The sequence below is a fragment of the Mustela putorius genome, unplaced genomic scaffold (assembly GCF_011764305.1).
Source record: "Mustela putorius furo isolate JIRA1106 unplaced genomic scaffold, ASM1176430v1.1 tig00003845_pilon_pilon_pilon, whole genome shotgun sequence".
Taxonomy (NCBI): domain Eukaryota; kingdom Metazoa; phylum Chordata; class Mammalia; order Carnivora; family Mustelidae; genus Mustela; species Mustela putorius.
This window is the reverse complement of record NW_025421998.1, coordinates 79,075,196-79,099,638: the sequence shown is the minus strand read 5'-3', so window position 1 is coordinate 79,099,638 and position 24,443 is coordinate 79,075,196. Positions and strand designations below refer to the sequence as shown.

Sequence of the window (24,443 nt, the reverse complement as noted above, 5' to 3'; positions counted from 1 at the left end):
AGGTATTTCTGAGAAATACCAGAGGCTTAAAAAGTATTTGTGATGGTCATAACTCAAATGCTATAAACTGTCCATCCATCCTTACTTTATCATCTTAGAGCCTATGATTAATATGCTTACATAATTAAAATTTACTTCTAAAAATCTTTATTCCCTATGGATTAAGAATACTGAAGTCTCTAAAAACAGATTTCTTTTTTCTTATTGTAACAGTAATACATATTCAACTTGGAAAACTGGGAAATATAGGGAGGCATACCCACAAAAATTAAAATTACTAACTCTGTTACAAATGAGATCAGTGAGAATTCTGCCATTTACCTGTTTAGCCTTTATATATGGCTAGATATAAATATGAAATTTGGGGGTCATATGATATACAGTAGTTTACCTTTTTTTTTCCACTTATGAAAATATCATAAAGACTTTTCCCTATTTGTTAATATCCTTCAAAAATGATCTTACTAAAAATACCATTGAGACATTATTATGGATGTATCAAAATGTGTTTAGCTTCCCTAGGATGCATTAAGTTGCTTCCATTTATTGTAATTAAATTTCTTTCTGATAAACAATATTTATGTATATATGTAATATATGTCTTATATACATACATACACATACATACGGGGGCATAAAGATAGAGCTATCTTGAGGTTCCTTCATGCATATTACTAAAACAAAAACACCTTACAGAATTTAATGATTTATACTCCTACCAGACAAATATGGAATACCTGTATTTTTTTAAATTGTTGTTTTAACTTGCATCTATTATTATTATTATTATTACTATTAAGACTACTATGGTAAACAGGAGAATAGTCCCCCAAAGATGTCCTTGCCCATATCTCCAAAACCTGTGAACATGTTCCTTTACCGGCCCAAGGGACTCTGCAGATGTGATGAAGACGTGAGATGGGGAGATCATCTCGGACTAAACTAGGGGCCCAATGTAGTCATAAGAATCCTTATAAGGGGGAGATGGCCTCAAGAGATCAGAGAACGCAGTGTGACAGCAGAGGCAGAAAAGACGTGATGACCAAAGCAGAGGACAGAGAGGGAAAGATAAAGATGCAGCGCTGCTGGCTTTGAAGATGGAAGAAGGCGCCACAAGCCAAACAACAACAACAACAACAAAACGCATGTAGCCTTAGAAAAGCTCAAAAGGCCAGGAAAAAGGTTCTTCCCTAGGATACTTAGGATACAGGAACACAGCCCTTCTTATCTCTGAACTGTAAGTTGTCTTAAATTCCTAAATTAGTGGGAATTTGTTACAACAGCAATAGAAACTAACACAGCTGCTGTCACCAAGTGTGGTTATTGTTAAATTATTGCAGGTCATCTTTTAGACTATAAAAGATAGTCTTTTTTACTTTAGCCTTCATGAACATAGAAAATGCTTGGAAGTGCTCAGAGACCATCTGTGGATTCCCAAGTTAATAAGGTCATAAGTCTTACATCAATGGAAGAAGTCGGTTTCATTTACATCCTTGAAGACGTATAGACTCAAAGACCATTAGCTCTCCCAGGGAGTCTAGAGACCATGTTCCACAAAACCCAAATCTTTCTACTCATGAGGAATACTTCATATTTTTGAAGAAGCAGTGCACATTTAGGTTGCAGTTTCATTTCACTTAACTTTAATTCAAAATCATAGTGAGAATCACAATTGCCTGCTATATAGAATTGAAAACCGAAAGAGATCATCAGGGGCGCCTGGGTGGCTCAGTGGGTTAAGCCTCTGCTTTTGGCTCAGGTCATGATCCCAGGGTCCAGGGATGGAGCCCCCGGTCAGGTTCTCTGCTCAGCAGGGAGTCTGCTTCCCTTCCTCTCACTCTGCCTGTTTCTCTGCCTGCTTGTGATTTCTGTCATATAAATAAATAAAATCTTTAAAAAAAATACATTTATTTAAGAAAGAGATCATCAAAAAATCTCCCAACAGTATAACAAGTAGGAAAACCAGTCAGAACCTAGGAAAAAGTCACACCAAATAACTGATTGGGGAAGGCAACAACCAGTCCTTTCTAGGTTTTCCTCATGGAACAGGAAGGTGGGAGGAATTATAGCCCCTACAGGGTCTAGTCCTGTTGTTTTTGTTTTTAAGGTTTTATTTATTTATTTGACAGAGAAACAGCAAGGGAGGGAACACAAACAAGGGGAATGGGAAAGGGAGAAGCAGGCTTCCTGCTGAGCAGGGAGCCCGACGCCGGGCTCCATCCCAGGACCCTGGGATCATGACCTGAGCAGAAGGCAGATGCTTAATGACAGAGCCACCCAGCCGCCCCCAGGGTTTAGTTCTTAATTCACAGACGCTCTGTGTTTTAACCAGGCACCTGCACCAAACCTTCTGCAGAGCAGAAGCTGCTCTGGAACCAGTCAGTAGCCTTCAAGGTCCTGCTCTGGTTTCTTTTAGGAACTAGTCAAAATGGGAATGACACACTACTTTGAACAGACACAATATAATTGGCTTTTTAAAATAAACAATGAGATGGATTTCTGGACACCAAAGGTTGGAGCTGTTGAAGTGACTGTCAACTTATAGCTTTCAATACCTACTATTGTTCGAAACAACATTTCACCCTTTGCCAGTGAGTCTTCTGTTCTCAAATTTTGAGCACTCACCAAGTAACTTAGTCCAGGTTTTCTGAGAAGCAGATATGTGCAAGGATTGCAGTGATGGGAAATGACTATGTGAATGGAATAAAGAAGCTGGAGAAGCCTAGGAAAGACTGAGATGAAAACCTGACTTAAGTGGAAAGAACTCATTTTCTCTAGCCAGCCAGAGCTGCCATGTTCTGGAAATAGGAATATCCAGGTTCTAATTCCCAATCCCACTCTACTCTTTAAAAGTTGCACAAGTGTGGACAAGTGAAAATTCTCCAAGACTTAGTTTCTTTGGCAGTTGAACAGGGATACTAATAGTGGTCCTCTGCTATAGCTATGCTAGTAAATGAAATAATGCATATATTCCAGCTCGGTGATTGGCATTAGACTTTCAATAAATCTGGCTATTTCAGGGGTGTCTGGGTGGCTCAGTTGGTTAAGTGTCTGCCTTCGGTTCAGGTCATGATCCTAGGCTCCTGGGCTCCTGGGATCAAGCCCTATGTCAGGCTCTCTCCTCAGAGGTGAGCCTGCTTCTCCCTCTGACCTTTGCCCCTAGCCCCACTCATTCTCTCTTTTTCTGCCCAATAAAAAATATATATATGTATATATATATATATATTTTAATCTGGCTATTACAAATATAACTTAGCTCACTTCTAGATAAAAAGAAAATGGCTTAAAACCAACATCTCTCTTGTAAGATGCAGCATAGGATAGTGAAGAAGTTTATAAAGATATTCAGAAAGCATGGGCTGTGCCATCCTAAAGACCAGAGTCTGGTATTAATTAAAATACCTCATTTAGAAAATAAAGGCAACACTAATATCTATAGTATGTAGATATAGTTGTTTCAAGGATTAAATCAGAGGTAATAAATGTATTCAAAATGCCTACCCAGTGCATAATACTACTACATACTAGGAACACAATAAGTTTTAGTTATAATCAACCATTGTTCTCTGTTATATATGGTAATTTCATGGCTCATAAGTTAAGTAGAGTCATCAATTCTTAAAGCTAATAATTGCAAATTATTGTCCTCATGGTTCTCTTCACCTTTTTAAAAGATGTTTTTTTATAAAATATAAAACCTCTTTTTATGTTATTTTCCATCATTCGTGTACTCAGTGGTCACTCTTGTCATTGTCGCCAGAGGATATGCCCATTTCAGAGGACATGCTCTCAATATGCTCATTTCAGTGGCTTTTTTTCTTTCTTCTTAGATTTTGCTTCTAAGCTGTTTAAGTGCTTGGTAGCCAGAGATGCAAATTTAGCTCAATTGTGTGTAAATAAGAATAGATATATTATGAATGAGCAGCTGAGAGATTTTCCTTGTGCAGTGTTGAGCTTGATTACCAAGACTTCTTTGAAATGCATTTTAATCTCCAAAAGCCACCTCCCCATGCCTCTGGACTCTGCAATATTCTCCATAAGAACAGAGTCTTGAGCAGGATGCTGTGGCTATCTGCAGTCCTGTGCACATAGGAAATGCCAAGGATGGTTGCTAACTGAATGAAACGGAAATAAGTTGAAACTTAGTAATATGGTGGCCAGTCTTCTGTCAGTGTAAAGGTGTTACAGACTAAGTGGCCTATAAATGTTCACAGTACTTTATTTCTATCAATCATGTCACGTATCAGGAACTTCGATTTTCTATCTTTCACACCAATGAAAAAATGAAAACTTTGCTAGTCCTGTGACAATCCTCTGTGAGGATCCATTCCTGTGTCTGATTAGACAAGTATCGGTGTACGAGCCTGCCTTTAGTCATGGCAAACATTCAATATCCCTCTGCTTATTTGGTTTTAAAAAGGTTTGTGAAGTGTACATCTGGGTATTCTCAGCACTTCATTTTCCTTCTTTGCCAAGTGGCATTTAATACTAAACAAAAGCTGATCAGAGGTTGAGAATTATCCTTGGCCCGTTGTGTTTCCATGGTTACAGGTCTGTGTTGTTCATCTTCCGAATTCAGCCTCAATGACTTACACTACCTTTGTGACCCACGCTTATTAAATCTTGATTACTATGTTCCATCTGTGTCGGCCTCTTACTTACACACCACAATAGCTTCTAAAGGAGGCAGTCTTCCTACATTGTGATTGAAGCTTCTGAACACAAACACCACTTTTTTCAGTATTTCCCACTTCTCATGACAAAGTTCGCACTAAAATAACTGGCCCCTTTTCAAGTTACACTTGGAGGAAAGTAACATCTTTTTAACCTCTTTTAGCAATGTTATTCCTTCACAGTTCTCTCCAATGGATGATTAGCCATCCACTTTTCTACCTTCCTATCTAGAAAAGCTATTATTTGTTTTTTTGTTTTACGACCAGGGTACAAGGAACAGATTAATATAATCTTGAAAACAATGAAGCAGTGCTACTAAATTAATAGAACATTATAACATAAATTAATAGAATCTATTTTGAAAATTCAATTCAATTCAATTCATTTGGAGTGCCTGCTGCCCTTTGTAGATAAATTTTAGAAATCTTAGATGAGACTGTACGTAAAGCAGAGAAAACTGAATTATCAAAAGAATGTAATTAATAAGCAGCTTACCTCAGAATTAGGCATAGCTGCATGTACCAAGAGTAATAAAGATAGTAAGAAAAATACTTAAGTAAAATGGAAATTTATTTCTCTTATAAAAGGATTCTAAAAGTAGGTAGTCCCTGGAAGGAATGGCGGCTCTGTGGTCATCGGGGACCCAGGCTTCCTGCAACTTACTGTCTCAGAATCTTTAGCAGGCTGATTCATGTTCCAGTATGGTCGCTAGAGCTCTAGCTATCATATCTATATTTCAGGAAACAAAGTGGAGAAAGAAGAGGACTCTCTGAAACTCTACCCATCATAGGGGCTTACATCTCTTTGGCCAAAGCTTAGTTATATGGTCACAAGTAGTGCAAAGGAGTCTGGGAAATGCAGGCGCTTAAATGGGCTACAAAGTGGCCAGCTAAAAATCAAGATTCTGTACTATAGAAAAAGGGGAAAATGAATATTGTGAACATCTAGTAGTCTCTATCACAAATTCTTAAAAAAAGTAACATAAAAATTATGAAGAATGCCATGAATAATATGTACTACAGACAAAATCATATTTAAATAACTATTGTAGCACTGGAAATAAAACTCTTTCAAATATTTCTTGGTTTTAAGGACTATTTGGCAAATTAAATTTTAATCTCTTCCTCTTCTCATCTCACAGTATCACCTTTATCTTTTATATGTAATTTGATAGTAAAGATAATTGACATTTATTGGCCAACCTAAGTGCTAGAAAATGAGCTACATTTTAAAACCCTCAAACCAAGCCTTTGAGGTTATTATAATTTAATCCCAATTTTTAGAAAACAAATTAAAGGAATAATTTGACCAAAGTCATAGAACTATTAAGTGGTGAAACCAAGACTCTACCTCACTCAGACTGATGAGAGAATGCTGTTCTCACTATACTATAGCACTATTCACTTACTGTAATTATCAATGATCAGTTATGCTACTTCTACATATAATTTGTATCACCTTTACTTTCTGTTTTTTATATCCAGTTCCCTTTTTTCCCCTCATTATCTAGACTGGCACTAGATAAATAATCTAGCTTTTCTACTAAGAAGCAATTTAGGGTTAGTTAGCGTGTTCACTGTTCTATATTGCCTAATATAGCCCTTTGCATAAAGTAAGTGCTCATTAAATAATTAGAGACAGCATGTGAGATGGTTAGAAGGTGGTAATGGATAGTATACTGGTAAGCGGTTTCAAGTGAAGGTGGAGGAAAAAATAGACTATAAAGCATGAGCGGGCTGCCTGGGTGTTGCAGCTGGTTAAATGCCCCGCTCTTGATTTTGGCCCAGGTGGTGATCTCAGGGTCAGGACATTGAGCCCTGTGTGGGTCTCCACGCAGTCTGTTTACAGTTTCTCTCTCCCTTTCCTGCTGCCCCTCTCCCCTGCCATCTCACTCTCTCTCTCTCTCTCTCAAATAAATAAATGAATCTTAAAAAAATAATAATAAAGTGTGGTCAGAAAAAGAAAGCAGAAATGCCAGGTGAGTCTATACCCTTCAGCTTCGCATGAAAAGAATAGAGATTAAATAAAGGTTACATAGCTTAGCAGGATTTTGTGCAATTTTGGTTCTGATTGTTTGGTTTTTGTTTGTTTTGGTTTTAATACCTGGGAATGTTGAAAACGTTTGAGGTATAAAAAGTCTGAGGAAATAAGGAGAAAGGTAATGTTTGTAAGGGAGAAGACAAAATGTAAAAGTTAACTACAGAGGAAGTGGGATGGCATGAGATGAGGGGGTAAATGAAGAGCAGAGTCTAAGCAAAGAAAGTGAAGTCCATTTTCCTGAGCTGTAGGGGATGACAGAGGCACAGGAACAACAATTAATCTCCTTTACAACAACCTGAGGTCAGGCACGATTGCTAGTTGAGGTATTGAGGAGGGAGAGGAGATTTAGATGAAAAGGAATAAAAGAGGGAAAATGTTGGTGTCCAGCCAAGAAGGGACCCATGAACTAGACATGGGAGGTTAGGCACAGAAAAGTCATCAAAGAACATTGTTATGGACGGGCAAGTGAGGATGGTAGTAAGAGCCATACTCAAGGAGCTAGTGAAGATGTCACAAGAGGAAAGGGAAACCACCAACATGAAAAGCAGCCAGTGAAATGGATGAAGATCTGGAGGAGAGGACTGAGGTGTGTGAGGGAGATGAGAGTCGAGTAGACTTTTCCTCCAATAACCATTCTCTAGTCAGGTCATTGCATTAGAAGGTCATTTGAAAAGGTCATTTGAAAAAATGTGCTATTTTAGCATATGACAAAACAGGAAAAAAGAAGAACATTCTGTACAGATCTAATCTTTGAGGTATTCAAAACAACAGCATATTTCATAATCGTAGAGTCATCATTCCAAACTGACATTTCTCTCAAGTATTCCTTTTATTTTCCTCACCACCACTACATTTTGCTACTGTGATACTCTTTACAAATTTATCTCTTTGGTTGAATGAAATATTGAACTATTGCTCCATGAAATGATGAGTAAATCCGTATGTACTCCAGATACAAGGCCACATCTCCACCAGTGGTAACTTTTAGCTGTGGTAATGCATCTCTCCATGAAGAGATCTCTTATGGTCTCCATACCATTAGAGCATTCATGTTTAATTATTTGCCCAACATGGCATGGATTTCAAATCATTTTTCCACCTTTCTTCATTTGTTCCCCTTTCTGGTAATGAGTAAATATTTTCAAGAAGTTAGGAATAGCTTTAGAAAAGCTTACAATTGTATTAGCAAATTTCAACAACTCATCCAAGAAAATGTTCATTGGGCTCTTATGATCCCAACACCATGTGGGCACTGGAGACACAGTACTATGCAAAACAAAGTTCCTACTGTCATGCACCTTAAATTCTGATGAAATGAGCAAACAAAAAACAAATAATTTAACTTGTGGTAGAGCAGTTGAGAATATGTGCCATGAGGAAAACAAAAACAAAGGAAAAGATAGGATAGATTGAGGTAGTATTAGAGAGAGGAGTAGGGTAGGGAGGGAGAAAATGCAATCTTACATAGATGTTGATAGAAGCCTTCCTTGTGAAGGTGGTATATAAGCAAATATCAGAAGGAATTGACACAGTAAGCTAGATATCTTTGAAAAGTAGTTCAGCGGGACAGGGACTAACAGGTCAAAAGATCCTAAGAGACCCTAAAGTTGGAACGGGGATAGTCAGAGAAATGATGGGGCTGAGGAGAGGAAGATCTTGTTGACTTTTATAATACGGGAAGACATCAGAGGATTTTGTGCAGAGCAATAACTGATTGGGCTCATATTTTTTTTTTAAAAGATTTTATTTACTTATTTGACACAGAGAGAGAGATCCCAAGTAGGCAGAGAGGCAGGCAGAGAGAAAGGGGGAAGCAGGCTCCCCGCTGAGCGGAGAGCCCGATGCGGGGCTCAATCCCAGGACCCTGGGATCATGACCCGAGCCGAAGGCAGAGGCTTTAACCCACTGAGCCACCCAGACGCCCCAAGGGCTCATATTTTAAAAGGATCACTCTGGACACTGTGTTAAGAATTAACAGTAGATGGCAATGGTAGAGTCCTACAGATGGTGGAAAAGCAATCGCAATATTGAAGTGAGAGATGATGGGTGCTTGCTTTAGAAGAGCATTAACAGAAGTACTAAGAACTGATAGGCTTCTGGGGCGCCTGGCTGGCTCAGTCATTAAGCATCGGCCTTTGGCTCAGGTCATGATCCCAGCATCCTGGGATTGGGCCCACATCAGGTTCCCTGCTTGCCAGGAAGCATGCTTCTCCATCTCCCATGCCCCCTGCTATGTTCCCGCTCTCACTGTCTCTCTCTCTCTCTGTCAAGTAAATAGATAAAATCTTAAAAAAGAAAAGAAAGGAAATGATAGGCTTCTGGGTAAATTTTGGATATCCATATTTGCTAGTGGATAAAATATGGGATATGAAAGAAAGAAGGAGTCAGAAGTGACTCCATTATTTTCGTCATGAGCAAATGGAAAGTTGGATGTGCCATTTGGGGCAATAGAGATGACTATAGGGAGAGCAAGTACATTGCTTCTCTACTGATCCTGTTAAATCTGGGAGGCTCAAAGATGATAAACTAGAATGTAAGAAACAATACATAATTCTTCCAGATGGCTGAAGTTAGCTAGAAGAACAGGGATTGAGGACAGTTTATCCCAGTCTACTTAAATTGAATATTCGTCAAACCCAGACTCATGAAGCAAAGGTCAAATATTTTGCTCCAAAAACCAAAGTAGTAGAGAGAGACCCCAGCCCTCATCTTTCTATCTGTTCCTTGTGGTCTGATGAGAAGTTCCTCTCTCAGCCAGGGTGTCCTCCTCCAAGCTGGGGGGACAGAGGCAATGGATAGAAGGCTAATTGCTCTTCTTGTAGTGAGATTCAATTAATGGTGACATCTGGTAACATTTTCATAGCAATAGAGAATGGGTGATAACCAAAAATTGGATTTGGTTCTCAAAGCTTCTTGAAGGAGGAATGGTGTGCAGTAGGACTTTGAGTAGGATTCAAGGGTGTTTGTCCTGGCTTCCCTCCTGCTGCAGCCCCACAAGTAAGGATCTGCACCTTACCAGTCCCATCGACCGTCACCCCCCATTCAGGGTTGTTCCACCAATAGCAGGAGTTCATTTCTAATTCGCTTATTGGTTCCCAAGAAAAATCTAATTCTTTTGGACAATGTTCCTTATTGGATCATCTAAATTCTCTTATGCAGTGAAGGCAAGTTAAGTGATTTTGAAATAAAACATTTGCTGCTATTTAAAAGTTGTATCTACTTTTCTTTACCCCAAATACAGTAGGACTAACCTAAATATCTTTAACTTTTTCTGTTCCCCGTTTTCTCTCTTTACAAGGCAAGACAGTCTTTGAAAACATTCTACAAAAAGACAAAAAAAATCAAAAAACAAAAACAACTTCCCAATTTAGAAACATTGGGCCTTCATGTTGACACTCTTTGTTCTGTTCCCTTTCTTCCCATCTTTACTGCAGTTGTGGAAGGGAGGCTACTGTGGGTCAAGTAAGAGCCTGAAGACCCTGATCCAGATTTTGATTCCTTAGCTACCCTGTGTTGGCTACCATAAGAATCAAAGGCTTCCATAAACTACTAAACAACTAGTTAGTTAACTAAGTCATGCATTTTTATTCCAGGAGGACACTTTTTATGTTTATCTAGTTGCAAAGAAAAGAAATAAGCTTAGGAATCACATCCAAAACAGATTACACTGTGAAAAGCTGGGAAGAGATATTGAAACTGGCATGCCGTATGTTTTAATTTAATGTTTCTATATTACATATATATGCTAATATTTGAATTCATTTGAGTCTTTCTGTATCCCATATCTTTCTCCAGAAGGTGATTAAAGGAAGATATAGGATACTGAGTCGCAAATGTACAGATATATGAAAATGAGAGAGAACGCAAATAAGTGAAAATGTGTGCGATGCACAGATAGTCCAAATGTGTGATTAACCAGATGTACTCTCCACAGACTTACGTTCTACCAGCCTCGTTTTCTTTTTTTAATAAAAACATTATAGTATTGATCTACTGTTATTTCCTTAAGTTCCCTAATCTTTTCATTTGCAGAGTTTAATCTGCTCTTTTTACAGCTTGATTGCAATAATATTAAGGACATAGCACAAATGTAAGTTTAAAGTATACAATGTAATGATTTGATATGCATATACAGTGAAATGATTACAACAATAAAATTAGTTAACACCCCATCCCCTCACATAATTACCTTTTTGTGTGTGTGGTGATAACATTAATTGATTAATTAATGAATACTAAGTTTTGGTTGATTAATTGCAGGAGAGAGAGTGCATGTGTCCATGTGTAAGCAAGAGGGAGAAGGAGAGAGAGAATCCCAAGCAGAATCTGGGCTGAGCACAGAGCCCTACAGGGATGGCTGAATCCCTTGACCCTGAGATCATGACCTGAGCCAAAAATCAAGAGTCAAATGCTTAACGGACTGAGCCACCCAAGCACCCTTGTGGTGATAACATTTAAAACCAATTCTCTTCACAACTTGCAGGCATATAATACATTATTATTCATTATAGTCACCATGATATATATTAGATCCACAGAACTTATTCATCTTATAACTGGGAGTTTCTACCCTTTGAGCAGCTCTTCCCCATTTTCCCCATTCCCCAGCCCCTAGCAACTACCATCCTTTTCTCTATGTCTATGAATTCAGCTTTTTAAAATTCCACATGTAAGTGACAATATATAGTATTTGTCCTTCTGTGGGTGACTTATTTTACTTTTCATAATGTTCTCAAGGTCTCCATCGATGTCATTGGTATATATAGGTATCTATGTATATAAATGTATAGATACAGATATAGATCTCATATCTTCTTTACCAATTCATCCGTCAGTAGATAGATTATTTCTATATCTTTCTATATCTTCTAATGTTACTAATGCTGCATAAACAGGGGGGTGCATATATCTCTAAGATAGTAGTTTCATTTCTTTTGGAAATACACCTAGAAATGGATTGCTAGATCCTATGGTAGTTCTATTTTTAACTTCTTGAGGAACCTCCATACTGCTTTCCCACAGTGACTTCACCAGTTTACATTCCCACCAACAGTGCACAAGGGTACTTTTCTCCACATCCTTGCCAACGCTCGTTCTCTCTTGTCTTTTTAATAATAGCCATTTTTTACAGGTGTGAGGTGACGCCTCATTGTGGTTTTGATTTGCCTTTCCCTGACATGAATCTAATCTACTATTAATCCATCTAGCCAATTTCTTGTGGTTCCTTTCGCACTTAATCTCTTTCCTCTTTTATCAGGTTTACCACATCCCAATCTAGGTCCTGCTGGGACTTTTTGTTCACAGCCTGCTACCTGGAAAGGAGATGGGGCAGCTCCTCAGGGTTGCCTTTGTTGCCTTGTAGAGAGAGGCCTTTATAGCATCTTCCAGCATAGGAGATCTAATAGTTCTTACAGGGAATGGTGGGGTAGTTCTGAAAGTTCTGAGTGTTACTGGTATCTGTATAGCCTAAATCCTGAAGGGCAGACATTCAGATATCCTCCATCCCATATTTAAGTATCCCAAGTTTTCCCGACCAGGGCCCTATCTGCTCACTCTCTCTCTCTCTTCTCTCTGTCAAATAAATAAATAAAATCTTTAAAAAATTTTTTTGGAAAATTATGTCTCTTGTATTTGCATTTGATATATATAGTTTTCATGGAAAAGCTTACATAGGAAGTTCTAAACCTATTGACAAACTTCTGGCTCATGCACATTTCCCTGTCCAAGTGTTGCACTGTAGCTTTTTCTTGACTCTGAGTCATGGAAACAGTAGACTGACTGGATATAAAGACATTGAGTCAGATTGGACATGCACCTGATATTTCCGGCATCAGAAATTCTAAGAAAAAATGTGACAAACAGTTATCAGCTATGATTTAATCAAAGGCAGTTTATACCATCAACACCTCTTTTGTCTTTTACCCCAGAAGCAATTAACAGCTTTCATTCTTCTGGCCTTTGTGTGCTTAGGAGTGAAGGTAGGGGCTGGTCCTAGCAGGATAATGCATGTGGTTGGCATCTTTACCCTTGAGAAATAATTGTTTCCTAACTCCAGGGACATAATTCCAGCAAAGCTTTACTTGCCTCTCTCTGCAAAGGAGGTTTAGGCAGTGTATGAACAACTCTGAAATCTGGGATAAGACAAAAACAGGAAGCTTGAGAACTCTTGTCCTATTTCTCTTTATTTCTCAAGCCTTTTTTTTTTCCATCTTCCTGTCTTTTCTTCTTGCACTGTCATTCTTCTTGTTCCCTGTGTTCCTATACAAATCCTTTGGGCAATCCAGAGGTATCCAAGTTTTCCATGAGGGGCGCCACCACTGTTTGCATCCGGGGCTGGCTGAGGAATTACTGACCTTAGAGCTGAGAAAGAGGCAGAGGGAAACCAAATGAAGGTCTCTCACAGCTCTTTAGGAGCTCATCTGTCTCTTACTCATTTTTTTTTAAATCTTATTATTAAGATTTATTCCAAAACCTCTCTCTAAGATACCTGACCTCCGAAAATATTATAGTGCCCCAAAATAGAATGAGGATACCTTCACAGTGGGATGTTGTTTATTAAAAACAAAAGCAAAATCGTACTTCTTTTATATGCATAGAGAGTCTCTGCTTGGGCCAGAGTGTGTCTTCCCTTGGAGTCAAGATGAATGTATTTATAACAGGAGCATCCTGAAGAAGAGTGGTCAGGTGACGAGGTCCTAAATCCTCTCAAGGTTAGAAGGAACCAGATAGGATGTGTTCCTATCAGTAGTTCTCAAACTTTATCAGGCCTCAAAATCACCTACAAAAGCCTTGTTAAAATTCAGATCCTTTGGTCCCACCCCTGGAATTTCTGACTCAACAGGTCGGGGTAGGGCCCAAGAATTTACATGTCTGAGTCTCTTCCAGCTGTTAATGATGCTGTTCATTTACAGGATCCCTGACTTCGGACATTGCAAGGGAGGACTGTCTCTGAGGGTGGTGTGTAGGGTGCAGTCCGGACCCCTTCCGGCCTCATGGATTGACACCGTGTCCTCTCGAGACAGAAACAAAGTAAGTGAAACATCTCTGAGGCTCTGGAGTACTTGGTTTTTGTCTCTTTCTAATTGAATCTAACAGGAGAAGGGGGAAGTTATTCTCACCCATAGTCAGAGCCCTCCACCTCAAGTGTTCAAAGGTTCTAAGACATCACAGAGTGCTTGGTGGGAACAATGAAACAGATGCAGTGCTCAGTGCTGGTATGTATGTCTCCTGAAACACACTTGTTCTGTTGATGACGGTCGCGCTGGTGGACTTTAACTTCTTCGATCAGAATTTTGCCGAAGGCCCTTGAGTGGCATCATTTTAGTATCAAATTATAGTTCTTGAACTTTCTATAATTTGCAATTTGCCCATTGACTGGGTACATGCTCCCAGGGTTTCAATAATGTGTACATTCAATAAATTAGAGACTAAACTAATTAATGCTATGATTCTTACTTAAAGAATGAGATAAAAAGCAAAGAAAAACATGACTTGCTTCAGGCCACAGAGGCTGGTGGCAGAATTAGAAATTGGAGAGAGAACACTCCCTAACCTTCTTCATGGATCACACACATTTGTTGCCATTAGATATTCTTTTAAACTGCTGACCCTTTTCAAACAAAAAAGGTCAATTCTGATTATTATTGCATGCTAGTGACACGAGGAAGAAAATGTATTTGGCTAACTGGAAAACAGGTAAATCCACTGTTGGGTTTTTGTTTTTGTTTTTATAAATCTGGGCTTGCTTTAGCAAGGGTTGAAGATACAAAACTCCATGACCAGGTCTGTGAGGGGAAAGAGTTCTATTTTTCAGGAAAGAGAGTTATGAGGGATAATGAAGGTAAATAAAGTGTGCTGCTCATTTTGGGGTGAAAATGAAATCATTTTTCCTACAGTCTTTAAGGACAGATGTAATCTTCCTCCACAGAACAAATAAATACCAGGAAAAAATGAGACTGTCACAGACGGAAGAGAAGCTTCCCCTACTATGTATAGGACCGAGAGTAGGTTTAAAATCATCTCCAAAGCTGGATTGTCTCTGGACTTATATAACACAAAGAAACTTTAAAAGGGGTATACAGAGTACAACTCTTCATAGGATCTTCAGAGAAGGCTTCGTTTAGAAGCCACAGCCCTAAATGTTATATAATATCCAGGCTCTAATGTTATTAGATTATTGAAACATGCATGGAATGCATGAATGCTTTGAAAATATGACATAAATATTATATTTGTAGTTTCAGAAAAATAGTAGCTTTTCTAGTAAAATTAATGTGCCAGATCTAGCGATGGTATTAGAAGAATCATATGTCTTTTCACAAGTTGGGAAACTAGGAGAGCCCCAGCAAAGTGTGTGTTGTGTGAATGCATTGAGGGATAAGATAGTTCTAAAGAAGACCATCTTCATACTATGGATGCATGAGAAATAATTCCTGAAGAAGTGGACTCTTTCATCATTCTTCCAGCTGCTAAAAACTGGTGAAATTGAGGGCTCACTTTGCCTTATAGATGATGTTCAAAGTAAAAATACATGGGATCCTTTTGTAATTGTGACTGCATGCTCAGGTATCTTCTCCACAGAGGTGGCTTTAAAGTATAGATCTAAAACTGAGCTGCCATTTAGCTTAGGTAGGGTGATTTTTTTTTTTTTTAAACATGATACCCAGGCTATGTCCAAGACAAATCAGAGTATTAGGGATGAACCCTAGGCCGCAGTTATTGATTTTATTATTATTTTTACTTTTAAAGCTATATTGAGGTATAATTGATACACATAGTTGACCCTTGAACACAGGTTTAAACTGTATGGGTCCACTCATATGCATATTTCCTATAGCACACTACAATCAAAGCATTTTCTCTTCCTTATGGCTTCCTTAATAACATTTTCTGCTCTAGCTTACTTTATTGTAAGAATACAGTTTATAGTGTATATAACATATAAAATACGTGTTAAATGACTATGTCATCAGTAAGGCTTCTGGTCAACAACAGACTATTTGTAGTTAAGTTCTGGAGAGTCAAAACTTATATGTCAACTTTCAGCTACATGGGGGGTATGCTTAGGGTCCTGATCCCCGTGTTGTTCAAGGGTCAACTGTACAAAAATACTACCTATATTTAATGTGTATAATTTGATGAGTTTAGACATGTGCAAACACTGAAGATACCATCACTACAAGTTAATAAGCCATATGCAACCCCTCTCAGAGTTTTCTTGTGTCCCTCTGGGTTTTTTGTCTGTTTGTTTTATTTTGTTTTGTTTTGTGGTAAGAACACTCACATGAGATTTATCCTCTTGACCAATTCTGAGTGCGCCATGTTGTTAACCTTAGATTCCACGATGCCGCGCAGATCTCTAGAACTTATTCGTCTAGTGGAACTTGAACATTTTGCCTACTGAATAACAATAACCCATTTTCTCCTCTACCCAGTCCCTGGAAACCAATATTCTATTCTCTGCTTCTATGAATTTGGCTCTCTTTGATATAAGTGGAATCATGCAGTATTCATCCCACTATAACTAGTTTATTTATTTCACTTAGGATGTCCTCTAGGTTCATCCATGTTGTCTCAAAGAGCAAGATCTCCCTTTTTAAGGCCGAATAATATTCCACTGTGTGTGTGTGTGTGTGTGTGTGTGTGTGAGATACTTTCTTTAGCCATTCATCTGTTGAGGGACATTTGGGTCATTTTCACTTCTTCACTATTATGAATAGTGTTACAATGAACATGGGAGCACAGATATCTCTTTGAGATCCTGATTTCAATGTTTGGATATCTACCCAGAAGTGAGATTGCTGGATATATGGTAGCTCTATTTTTAAGTTTTTGAGGAATCTCCATACTATTTTTCATAGTTGCTATTACACCATTTCATAGTTCCACCAACAGTATTCCAATTTCTCTGCAGCTTCTCCATTGCTTATCTTTTTGTTTTTTCAATAATATTCATTCTAGCAGATATGAAGTGACAGCTTATGGTACTTTTTTCTCTTTTTTCTTCTTCACTGTGATGTTTTTAATCTCATAACAAAGAGTAAATCATTTATCTTCCACACTTTCTTTATTATACTTTTGATTAGCATTTTCCTGATAATTAATGGCATTAAGCCTCTTTCTGTACTACTGTTGGCCATTTTGCAGGATACAACATTGATATACAAAACTGGTTGTATTTCCATCCACTAATAATGAACCATCTTAAAAAAAATTAAGAAAACAATCCTACCTACAGTAACATCAAAAAGGATAGTATACTTAGGAATTAGCTTTCTTTTCTATAGAAAAGAAAAATAATTCTAAAGTTCATACGGTTTCATAAAGGAATCAGAGTAACCAAAGGAAGCTTGGAAAAGAGCAAACAAGGTGGAGGCATCACATGTTCTGATTTCTAAGTATATTACATAGTTGCAGTAATTAAAACATGCAGCATGGTACTGGCATACACAGACATATATATTAACAGATCAGAATAGAGAGCCCAGAAATAAACCTATGCATAAATAATCAACTGATCATTGACAAGGAATGGGCAAAGGATGGTCTGTTCCACAAACATTGTTGGGAAAACTGGATACACACATGCAGAAGAAAGAACTTGGCCCCTTGTACTAAAGGAAACTATGCTACTGGACCCTATACTAAAATCAACACAAAATGCATTGAAGACTTAAATGTGAGACTACAAACTGTAAAACTCCTAGAAGAAAACATAGAGGAAAAGTTCATTGACATTGGACTTGGCAATGACTTCTTGGAGATGACACCAAAAGCATAGGCAACATAATCAAAAATAGACAAGTTAGGACAACATCAAACTAAAAATTTTCTGTACAGCAAAGGAAACAACCAACAAGAATAAAAAGGCAACCTAAGGTATAGGAGAAAATATTTGCAAACCACATACATAATAAAGGGCTGATTTCCAAAAGGCATAAGGAACTCCTAAAACTCAATAGCAAAAAGCAAATGCCCTGCCTTAAAAGTGGATAAAGGACTTGAACATTTTCTCAAAGATGTCAGTTACTGTTTCTAATGCTCTGCAGATGACTCCCTGTACAGCATTACTGCTTCTAGGGGTCTCAGGTGAAACTCCTGTGTGTAATAGGTCCTAAGTGGCCTACCTGTATTTACCCTTTTTCACAACATGATTTGTCACAGGAGTCTGAGTCTATTCCAGTGAGATTTTCCCTGTGTATAAACTCATTATTTTGGTAGTTACCACATATAGGTACCCATAAATAAAATGCAAACTAACATAGAGTTTGGTTTTCTATTTCTTAGAGTTGTCTCTATTCATTTCCTATTCCTGCTGTAAGAAATTACTACAGATATAGGGGTTTAAAACAACACAAATCTATCACCTTACAAGTTCTGGAGGTCAGCGTCTGAAGTGATTCTTAGGGTTCTAACTCAAGGTACCCACATAGCTGTGTTCCTTCTAGAGGTTCTAGGACAGAATCTGTTCCTTGCATTTTCCTGCTTCTAGAAGGTGCCTGGATTCCTTGGGTTGTGACTCTAATCTCTGTTTCCATCATCACGTCTCCTTCTTCTAATCTCTGTTTCCATCATCACGTCTCCTTCTCTGACTCTCACCTTCCTGCCTTTTTTTTTTGGGGGGGGGGTAAGGACCTTTGTGATTATACTAGGTCTACCTGGGGTCCACCTTTTCCAGGATCATCATCTTATCTCAATATATTTAACCTAATGACATTTGCAAAGTCCTTTTCCATAAAAGGTAACATAACCCCAGGTTTTGGGGAGTCAGATGTATTTGGAGGCCACTATTTTTTTTTAAAGATTTTACTTATTTATTTGACAGAGAGAGATCACTAGTAGGCAGAGAGGCAGGCAGAGAGAGAGGAGGAAGTACGCTCCCTGCTGAGCAGAGAGCCCAATGCGGGGCTCAATCCCAGGACCCTGAGACCATGACTGGAGCCGAAGGCAGAGGCTTTAACCCACTGAGCCACCCTGGCGCCCCTGGGGACCACTATTTTACCTACAATAAGGTAAATAAACTACCATGTGATGGGACATGACCAGAGCGTTATTGAACTTACATTGTATTAAGCTGGGGTTCATTTTGCCAGTCCCATTGGTTCAAACACTGATCAACAGCACATATTCATAGCAGTGAGGATTGTGAGAATCTCTCTCCACAATGTCACATATGATCATAAAGTCAGCATTTGTCTCATTCAATTTTTCAATGCATTTGTTCAAATGAAATGCCAAGTCACAATTTTTTCCTAAAAAAATAGCTGCCAATTTGAGCACGCTTCTATTTCAGCATCCTTGCCAGTTTCCGTTGTTTGAATGGCAGAGGAGTGTAATCCTCGTGTGTACTCTCTGTAATGCTAGGACGCTGGCCCCTACACTTACAATATAGTAGAACATATGGCGCTCGAGGCAGTCCTCCTTGTGCTCATCATTCATTCAATAGATAATTTCTAAGTCCTTAACTAGGTGTTGTAGCATTTTAGTTGCTCAATCAAGAGACCCCAGAAATCACTCCACAGGATTCACATGCATACACGATAAAAGACTCAACCTTTGAACTCCTAACCCCAGAGAAGATCAACCACCAGGCTAGAGGGATCCATTTTGAACATCTCACATTCAGCGAATCTGGATTATTGATGGGTCACATCACAGAGAGAGAGCTTCTGTGGAATAGAGCCGTGCCACCTCTCAGGCTGCAAGCCAGCCCACCTATGGCTGGTTTTGACAGATGCTCATTCCTGGTCAAACTACTGTGGCCAGTATTGTCGTGAGAGCTAAAGCATGAGGATTTGTCTCAAATACCACCCCCAGAAAGAGGTCTGGAGCATTCATGAGCTTTCTGAGGTTTCTCGTAGTGAGGCAGTGTCTATAGGGGGCATGTATAGTGTATCCAGGACAAAACGCACAGGTTATTGCATATTTCATTCATTCTCATTTCTTATCTATTCTTTCTCCCTCCATAGGTGTGGATACATTTCAACCCATTCATTTTTTAACTGCAAACTACTGTCATCTCACTTTCTCATTTTCTGACTCTTGCATCTTATGGTGAATGCAAAACAGATGCTTTCTAATATTCTGTTTTCTAGCATTATTTTTTAAACTATGGGTTACCTTTGTATCTTGAGCTCAGTGGTTTGTTGTGTTATGTTTAAGAATTCTAAGCTTTAATGCTTATAGTAGCAATGTCCACAATAGCCAAACTATGGAAAGAGCCTAGATGTCCATCAACAGATGAATGGATAAAGAAGATGTGGTGTATATCTACAATGGAATATTATGCAGTTATCAAAAAACCCAAAATCTTGCCTTTTGCAATGACGTGGATGGAACTAGAAGGTATTATGCTAAGTGAAGAAAGTCAGTCAGAGAAAGACAATTATCATATGATCTCACTGATTTGAGGAATTTGAGAAATAAGACAAAAGATCATAGGGGAAGGGAGGGAAAGATGAAACTAGACAAAACCAGAGAGAGAGAGACAAGCCACAAAAGATTGAGAATCTCAGGAAACAAACTGAGGGTTGCTGGACTGGAGGGAAGTCTGGTGGAAGGGATAGGGTGGCTGGGTGATGGACACTGGGGAGGGTATGTGCTATGGTGAGCGCTGTGAATTGTGTAAGACTGATGAATCACAGACCTGTACCTCTGAAACAAATAATACATTATACGTAAATTTAAAAAAAAATCTAAACTTCATCTAGGATTATTTCTCTTTTCTCTTCCTTGAATAATTAAAAGTCCATAAGACATGGTGCTTATCACTCATAAGGTCAATGACTTTCACTTTGTCTCTCTCACTAACTAGCAATTATTAGAATTTGCCTTTCATTTTTGAAGCCACTAATGAAATATTTGGTACCTATCTCATATAGTTTTCCTGAACTCATTTCCTGAATTCATCTTCTACTCTGCCTAGATGCCTATGAATTAATTCCAAGATATTTGGAAGTCATGTGTAGTTCATCCCTTGTCCAGACAGTGCTTGAAGTCTACAAATGCACAGGTTTCTGCTTATAGGGGTCTTTCAGTCTTTCAATCCCGTCTTCATGTTCCAAGGTGCCACATATCACCACGTGTTCACCCCCACACGAGCAGCATTGGATACTTGGAACTGTGGTTTCTGAATCAAGTTAGAAGAAGAGCTAGCTTCATGGGGGCACCACTGTAACTGTCTGAGCAACTGTTAACCAACTTTGCCTCTAGGCAGAACGCGAAAGGTAGAAGAGCAAGGGGTAAGGCTTCCAAGTCCCCTGTGATAGCTCAGGGTGTGAACACAGGGCACACTCTGCTTCACCAGAGATCACTGGCAGCTGAGCTCAGGCTCAGGCTCTGGAGAGATGAGACTTTGAGCATCGCAGCCTATGATGGAGAATAGTCCCGCAGAGGCCAAGATGCTCTGCTGGAAAGGGAAGCAGCTGGCAGGTGCAGAGTCCTCAGCAGAAGCCTGATCAATCAGACCATCCAGCGTCTCCCGTGGCCAGACCCGCTTGTGAGCCCACAGGAGACACTTCCAGGAATAATTCCTGGGTTCTTCACAGAGGGCTACAATTTTATAGAACCAGCTTACACCAGAGTCAGGGGCATCTGAAGTAACAGCCATCAGAGACTCCATTTTTCCAGCATTCCAAACAAAGAGAGCCATGCTTCTAGGCTTCTCTACTCAGCAAGCCTAACGTTTCAAAAAATTGTTTTACCGGTGGTGAGAGGGCCCCCTTTATTCACCTGGAGCACTGCCGACAGAGACCAAACGAGCCCAGTCGTGTGAGGAGGCAGAAAACAATGATGTTGATGAAACAAGAACAGCTCCCGAAGAGAGAGAAGGCATAGGCTCAAGGCATTGGCATGGGCAGAGCAACAGCTACAGAGGCTACCCTCCATCGTAGGGGGTGTGGTGGGGGTGTGCAGTGATGTCTCGGAGTTGAGGAATTCAGTGGGGAGTTATGAGAGTGGCCTGCATTGGATGGGGGCACTCGAAAGTCTAGAATTCTAGGACCTTGGTGGATACTGAGAGTAAAGGCTTTTCTTTGTTATTATTATTTTTTAAAGATTTTATTTATTTACTTGACAGACAGGTCACAAGTAGGCAGAGAGGCAGGCAGAGAGAGAAGGAGGGGAAGCAGGCTCCCTGCTGAGCAGAGAGCCCGATGGGGGGCTCGATCCTAAGACCCTGGGATCATGACCTGAGCCGAAGGCAGAGGCTTAACCCACTGAACCACCCAGGCATCCCTTCTTTATTATTTTTAATTTACACTCACACTTTGGTTGTAGTCTCATCCTCTGCTACCGTAGAAGCCAGGGAGGCAGGGTTGCTGAAGTTTTCTCCGTTACGGAGCCCAGTGCACAGAATAGAAATACTACCCAGGACGTGAATGGACGGTGAAGGCCTTATCTTTCCTGTGGTTCAAATTTTAGGTTAAAAAAGTAGGGGTATCATTTAAAGAAGATGGAAAAATAAGCTAAAGACACCTCCAACAGAAAAAAGAGCGTGACAATGAAAGATGTATGTCTTTTATGGCAATAATCAAATCACCTCAGGAGCAGGAAACTACATTCAAAAAACATCTCCCTGCATCCAGGCCTGATAATAAACCAGCAAGCAAAGCATAAGCAAATCCTGCAACTAGGGGAAAGCAAAATAAAAAATGAGCCAGGGAAAATTTGCATGCAACGGGCTTGGGCCCTGGAGCCTATCCCTACCTGGAAATCAGTGCAAAGATTCTGAATCTGTGTCCAAGAACATACTTGGGAGTGGAAAGGTGATGGCCTTCCCCCTCCAACTCACTGTTTCTTCATAATCATCTATGTGCTCGAATCCTTGACAGTAATTATGCAGAGCAACTTAATTTTTGCAGTGCTGAGCAGAGAGGCTGTCATCGATGGACTTGTTTCCCACCTGCCTGGGCATCTGCTGCTTCTGTCTACAGTGCGTGTCAGTGCTGAACAATTTTTGCTCCTATTTTAACCCTAACTATGTATTTTGATACCGATCAATCACCTGGGAATTTACTAGTACTCTTACGGGTTAACCAGCTTGCTCGCTGTCTTCCACTGCATCAAGGGTCAACTCTTTTACCCACCCATCTTCCTCTGGCCAACGTGGAGACTTTTCAGGTTCGTTCTGCGGCTGTTGCTAAATGCTCTGCTGATTTCTTGTGTGTCAATAATCACCATCTCAGCTACTAGGAATTATATGAATGTTCACTTAATCACTGTGGGGCTTTTCTCTATAAACAGCCCTAGGATTGAGAGACTTAAGACGTTCCACCTGTATTTTACCATATCTTATCAAACAGTTGCAATTTTTATTTCTTTCCTCCTATCCTTGGCCTCCACCATGTCACTCAGCCTCCCTGTTCCAACACATGGAGTAGATGCAACACCACAGCTCTGGCCACTAGAACTACAGTTCTAGCATGGAAGCTCACACCACTGCCCTAAAGTCTTTTGCCATCTTCCTCATTTTCTTCACCTCTTACTTTCTGACCCTACTCATCTCTGTTATGAGCATCTCATTGGACAAGAGGTCTTGGTTCTGGGTCTGGGAAGTTGTCATCTATGCAATAGTCCCTATTCACTCCTCTTCACTAATGCTGAGCAGCTCTAAATTGAAAGAGGTTTTAAAAGTAAGGTGCTGGGGCCTAGAGGCTGCCCGAGGCACAGGGTACAACAAGACCCCTGGGCAAAGGGGAGTTTGCATTGACACAGCTAATGCTAATAACCAGCACTGCTCTTGACATTCCCCCATGGGATAGTGATACACCATAAATGCTAGCCACATTCTCCTTCAGCCCCACAGCCACCTAACTATAACCAATCCTTTCTCCATTCTAGGATGCTCCTTTACCTTCCACAGCCCCAAGTTGGTCTCAACATTCTCATGACCTACCCATAACTTAGTCCTGTCTACCCCTGGAATCTGACTCCCAGTATAGCCAAAACCATAATGCCCATAGACCATTTTTATTTTATTCTTTTCATGACGGCCAGTTACTTTCCACATTAATACGAATCCCTTCCCCACAAGAATTTATTGCCCACGCCCTGCATGCTCTCCATGCCAAGCCCTCAATCCACTTGTCTAACTTTAGTCAAAAAAAGGTCTTGCCATCTCTCCCTCTGCTGCTTCTGAATCTTTATCCAATGACATAAATTTCCTTGCTTCTCTACCAAACACTGTTCCTTCATTCCTTTAAAACTCAAGGAATTTATTTTTGTTCACCATGACACTATACTCTTCCCAGAATAGCAGAATACGTCACAAGTCCGGGTTCACCCTTGAATCTATCCATATATTAATAACCCAATTGGATCAATTGTATATGGTTTCCATTGGCTGGATTCTTGCCCTTCTATTTATACTTCAAGTTGGACTGAACTTTAGGAAGACTCCTAGATTGAGGCTTAGCTGGTTTGGGACATATAGCCCAAGTGTCAGCTGGGAACTCCTCTTACTTTGTAAAATCTATGTTATATTGGCTTAAATTTTCTGTTCTCTTCTATCTGTGCTCTGTCACATTCCAAAGCCCTTTTAAAATGGATAAGAATATGAGAACCTCCTAGTCCTCAATTGAAAATCACCTATAGGACTTCCCTGTTCTCTAGAAGCCCTGTTCAGCCTCCTTAACCCCACAGATTTCTCTCATACCCTTTTCCTTGCAAGACTCAGTCCTACCTTCTCCCCACGACATCTCTTTCATCAATTCTCTCCTCTGCACCCTCGC

The 24,443-nt window shown here is 39.6% G+C and overlaps 1 protein-coding gene across 1 annotated transcript in view; it reads left to right on the top strand.

The window, feature by feature from the left end:
- TAS2R16 (taste 2 receptor member 16) overlaps nt 1–23,456 on the top strand; it is a 31,893-nt gene extending 8,437 nt beyond the window's left edge. Inside the window, 6 exon segments of the mRNA XM_045089743.1 lie at nt 13,626–13,743; nt 15,180–15,234; nt 22,458–22,584; nt 22,586–22,740; nt 22,743–23,064; nt 23,066–23,456. Coding sequence (XP_044945678.1) covers nt 13,626–13,743; nt 15,180–15,234; nt 22,458–22,584; nt 22,586–22,740; nt 22,743–23,064; nt 23,066–23,456 — 1,168 coding nt within the window.
- The last annotated feature ends 987 nt before the right edge of the window (nt 23,457–24,443 follow it).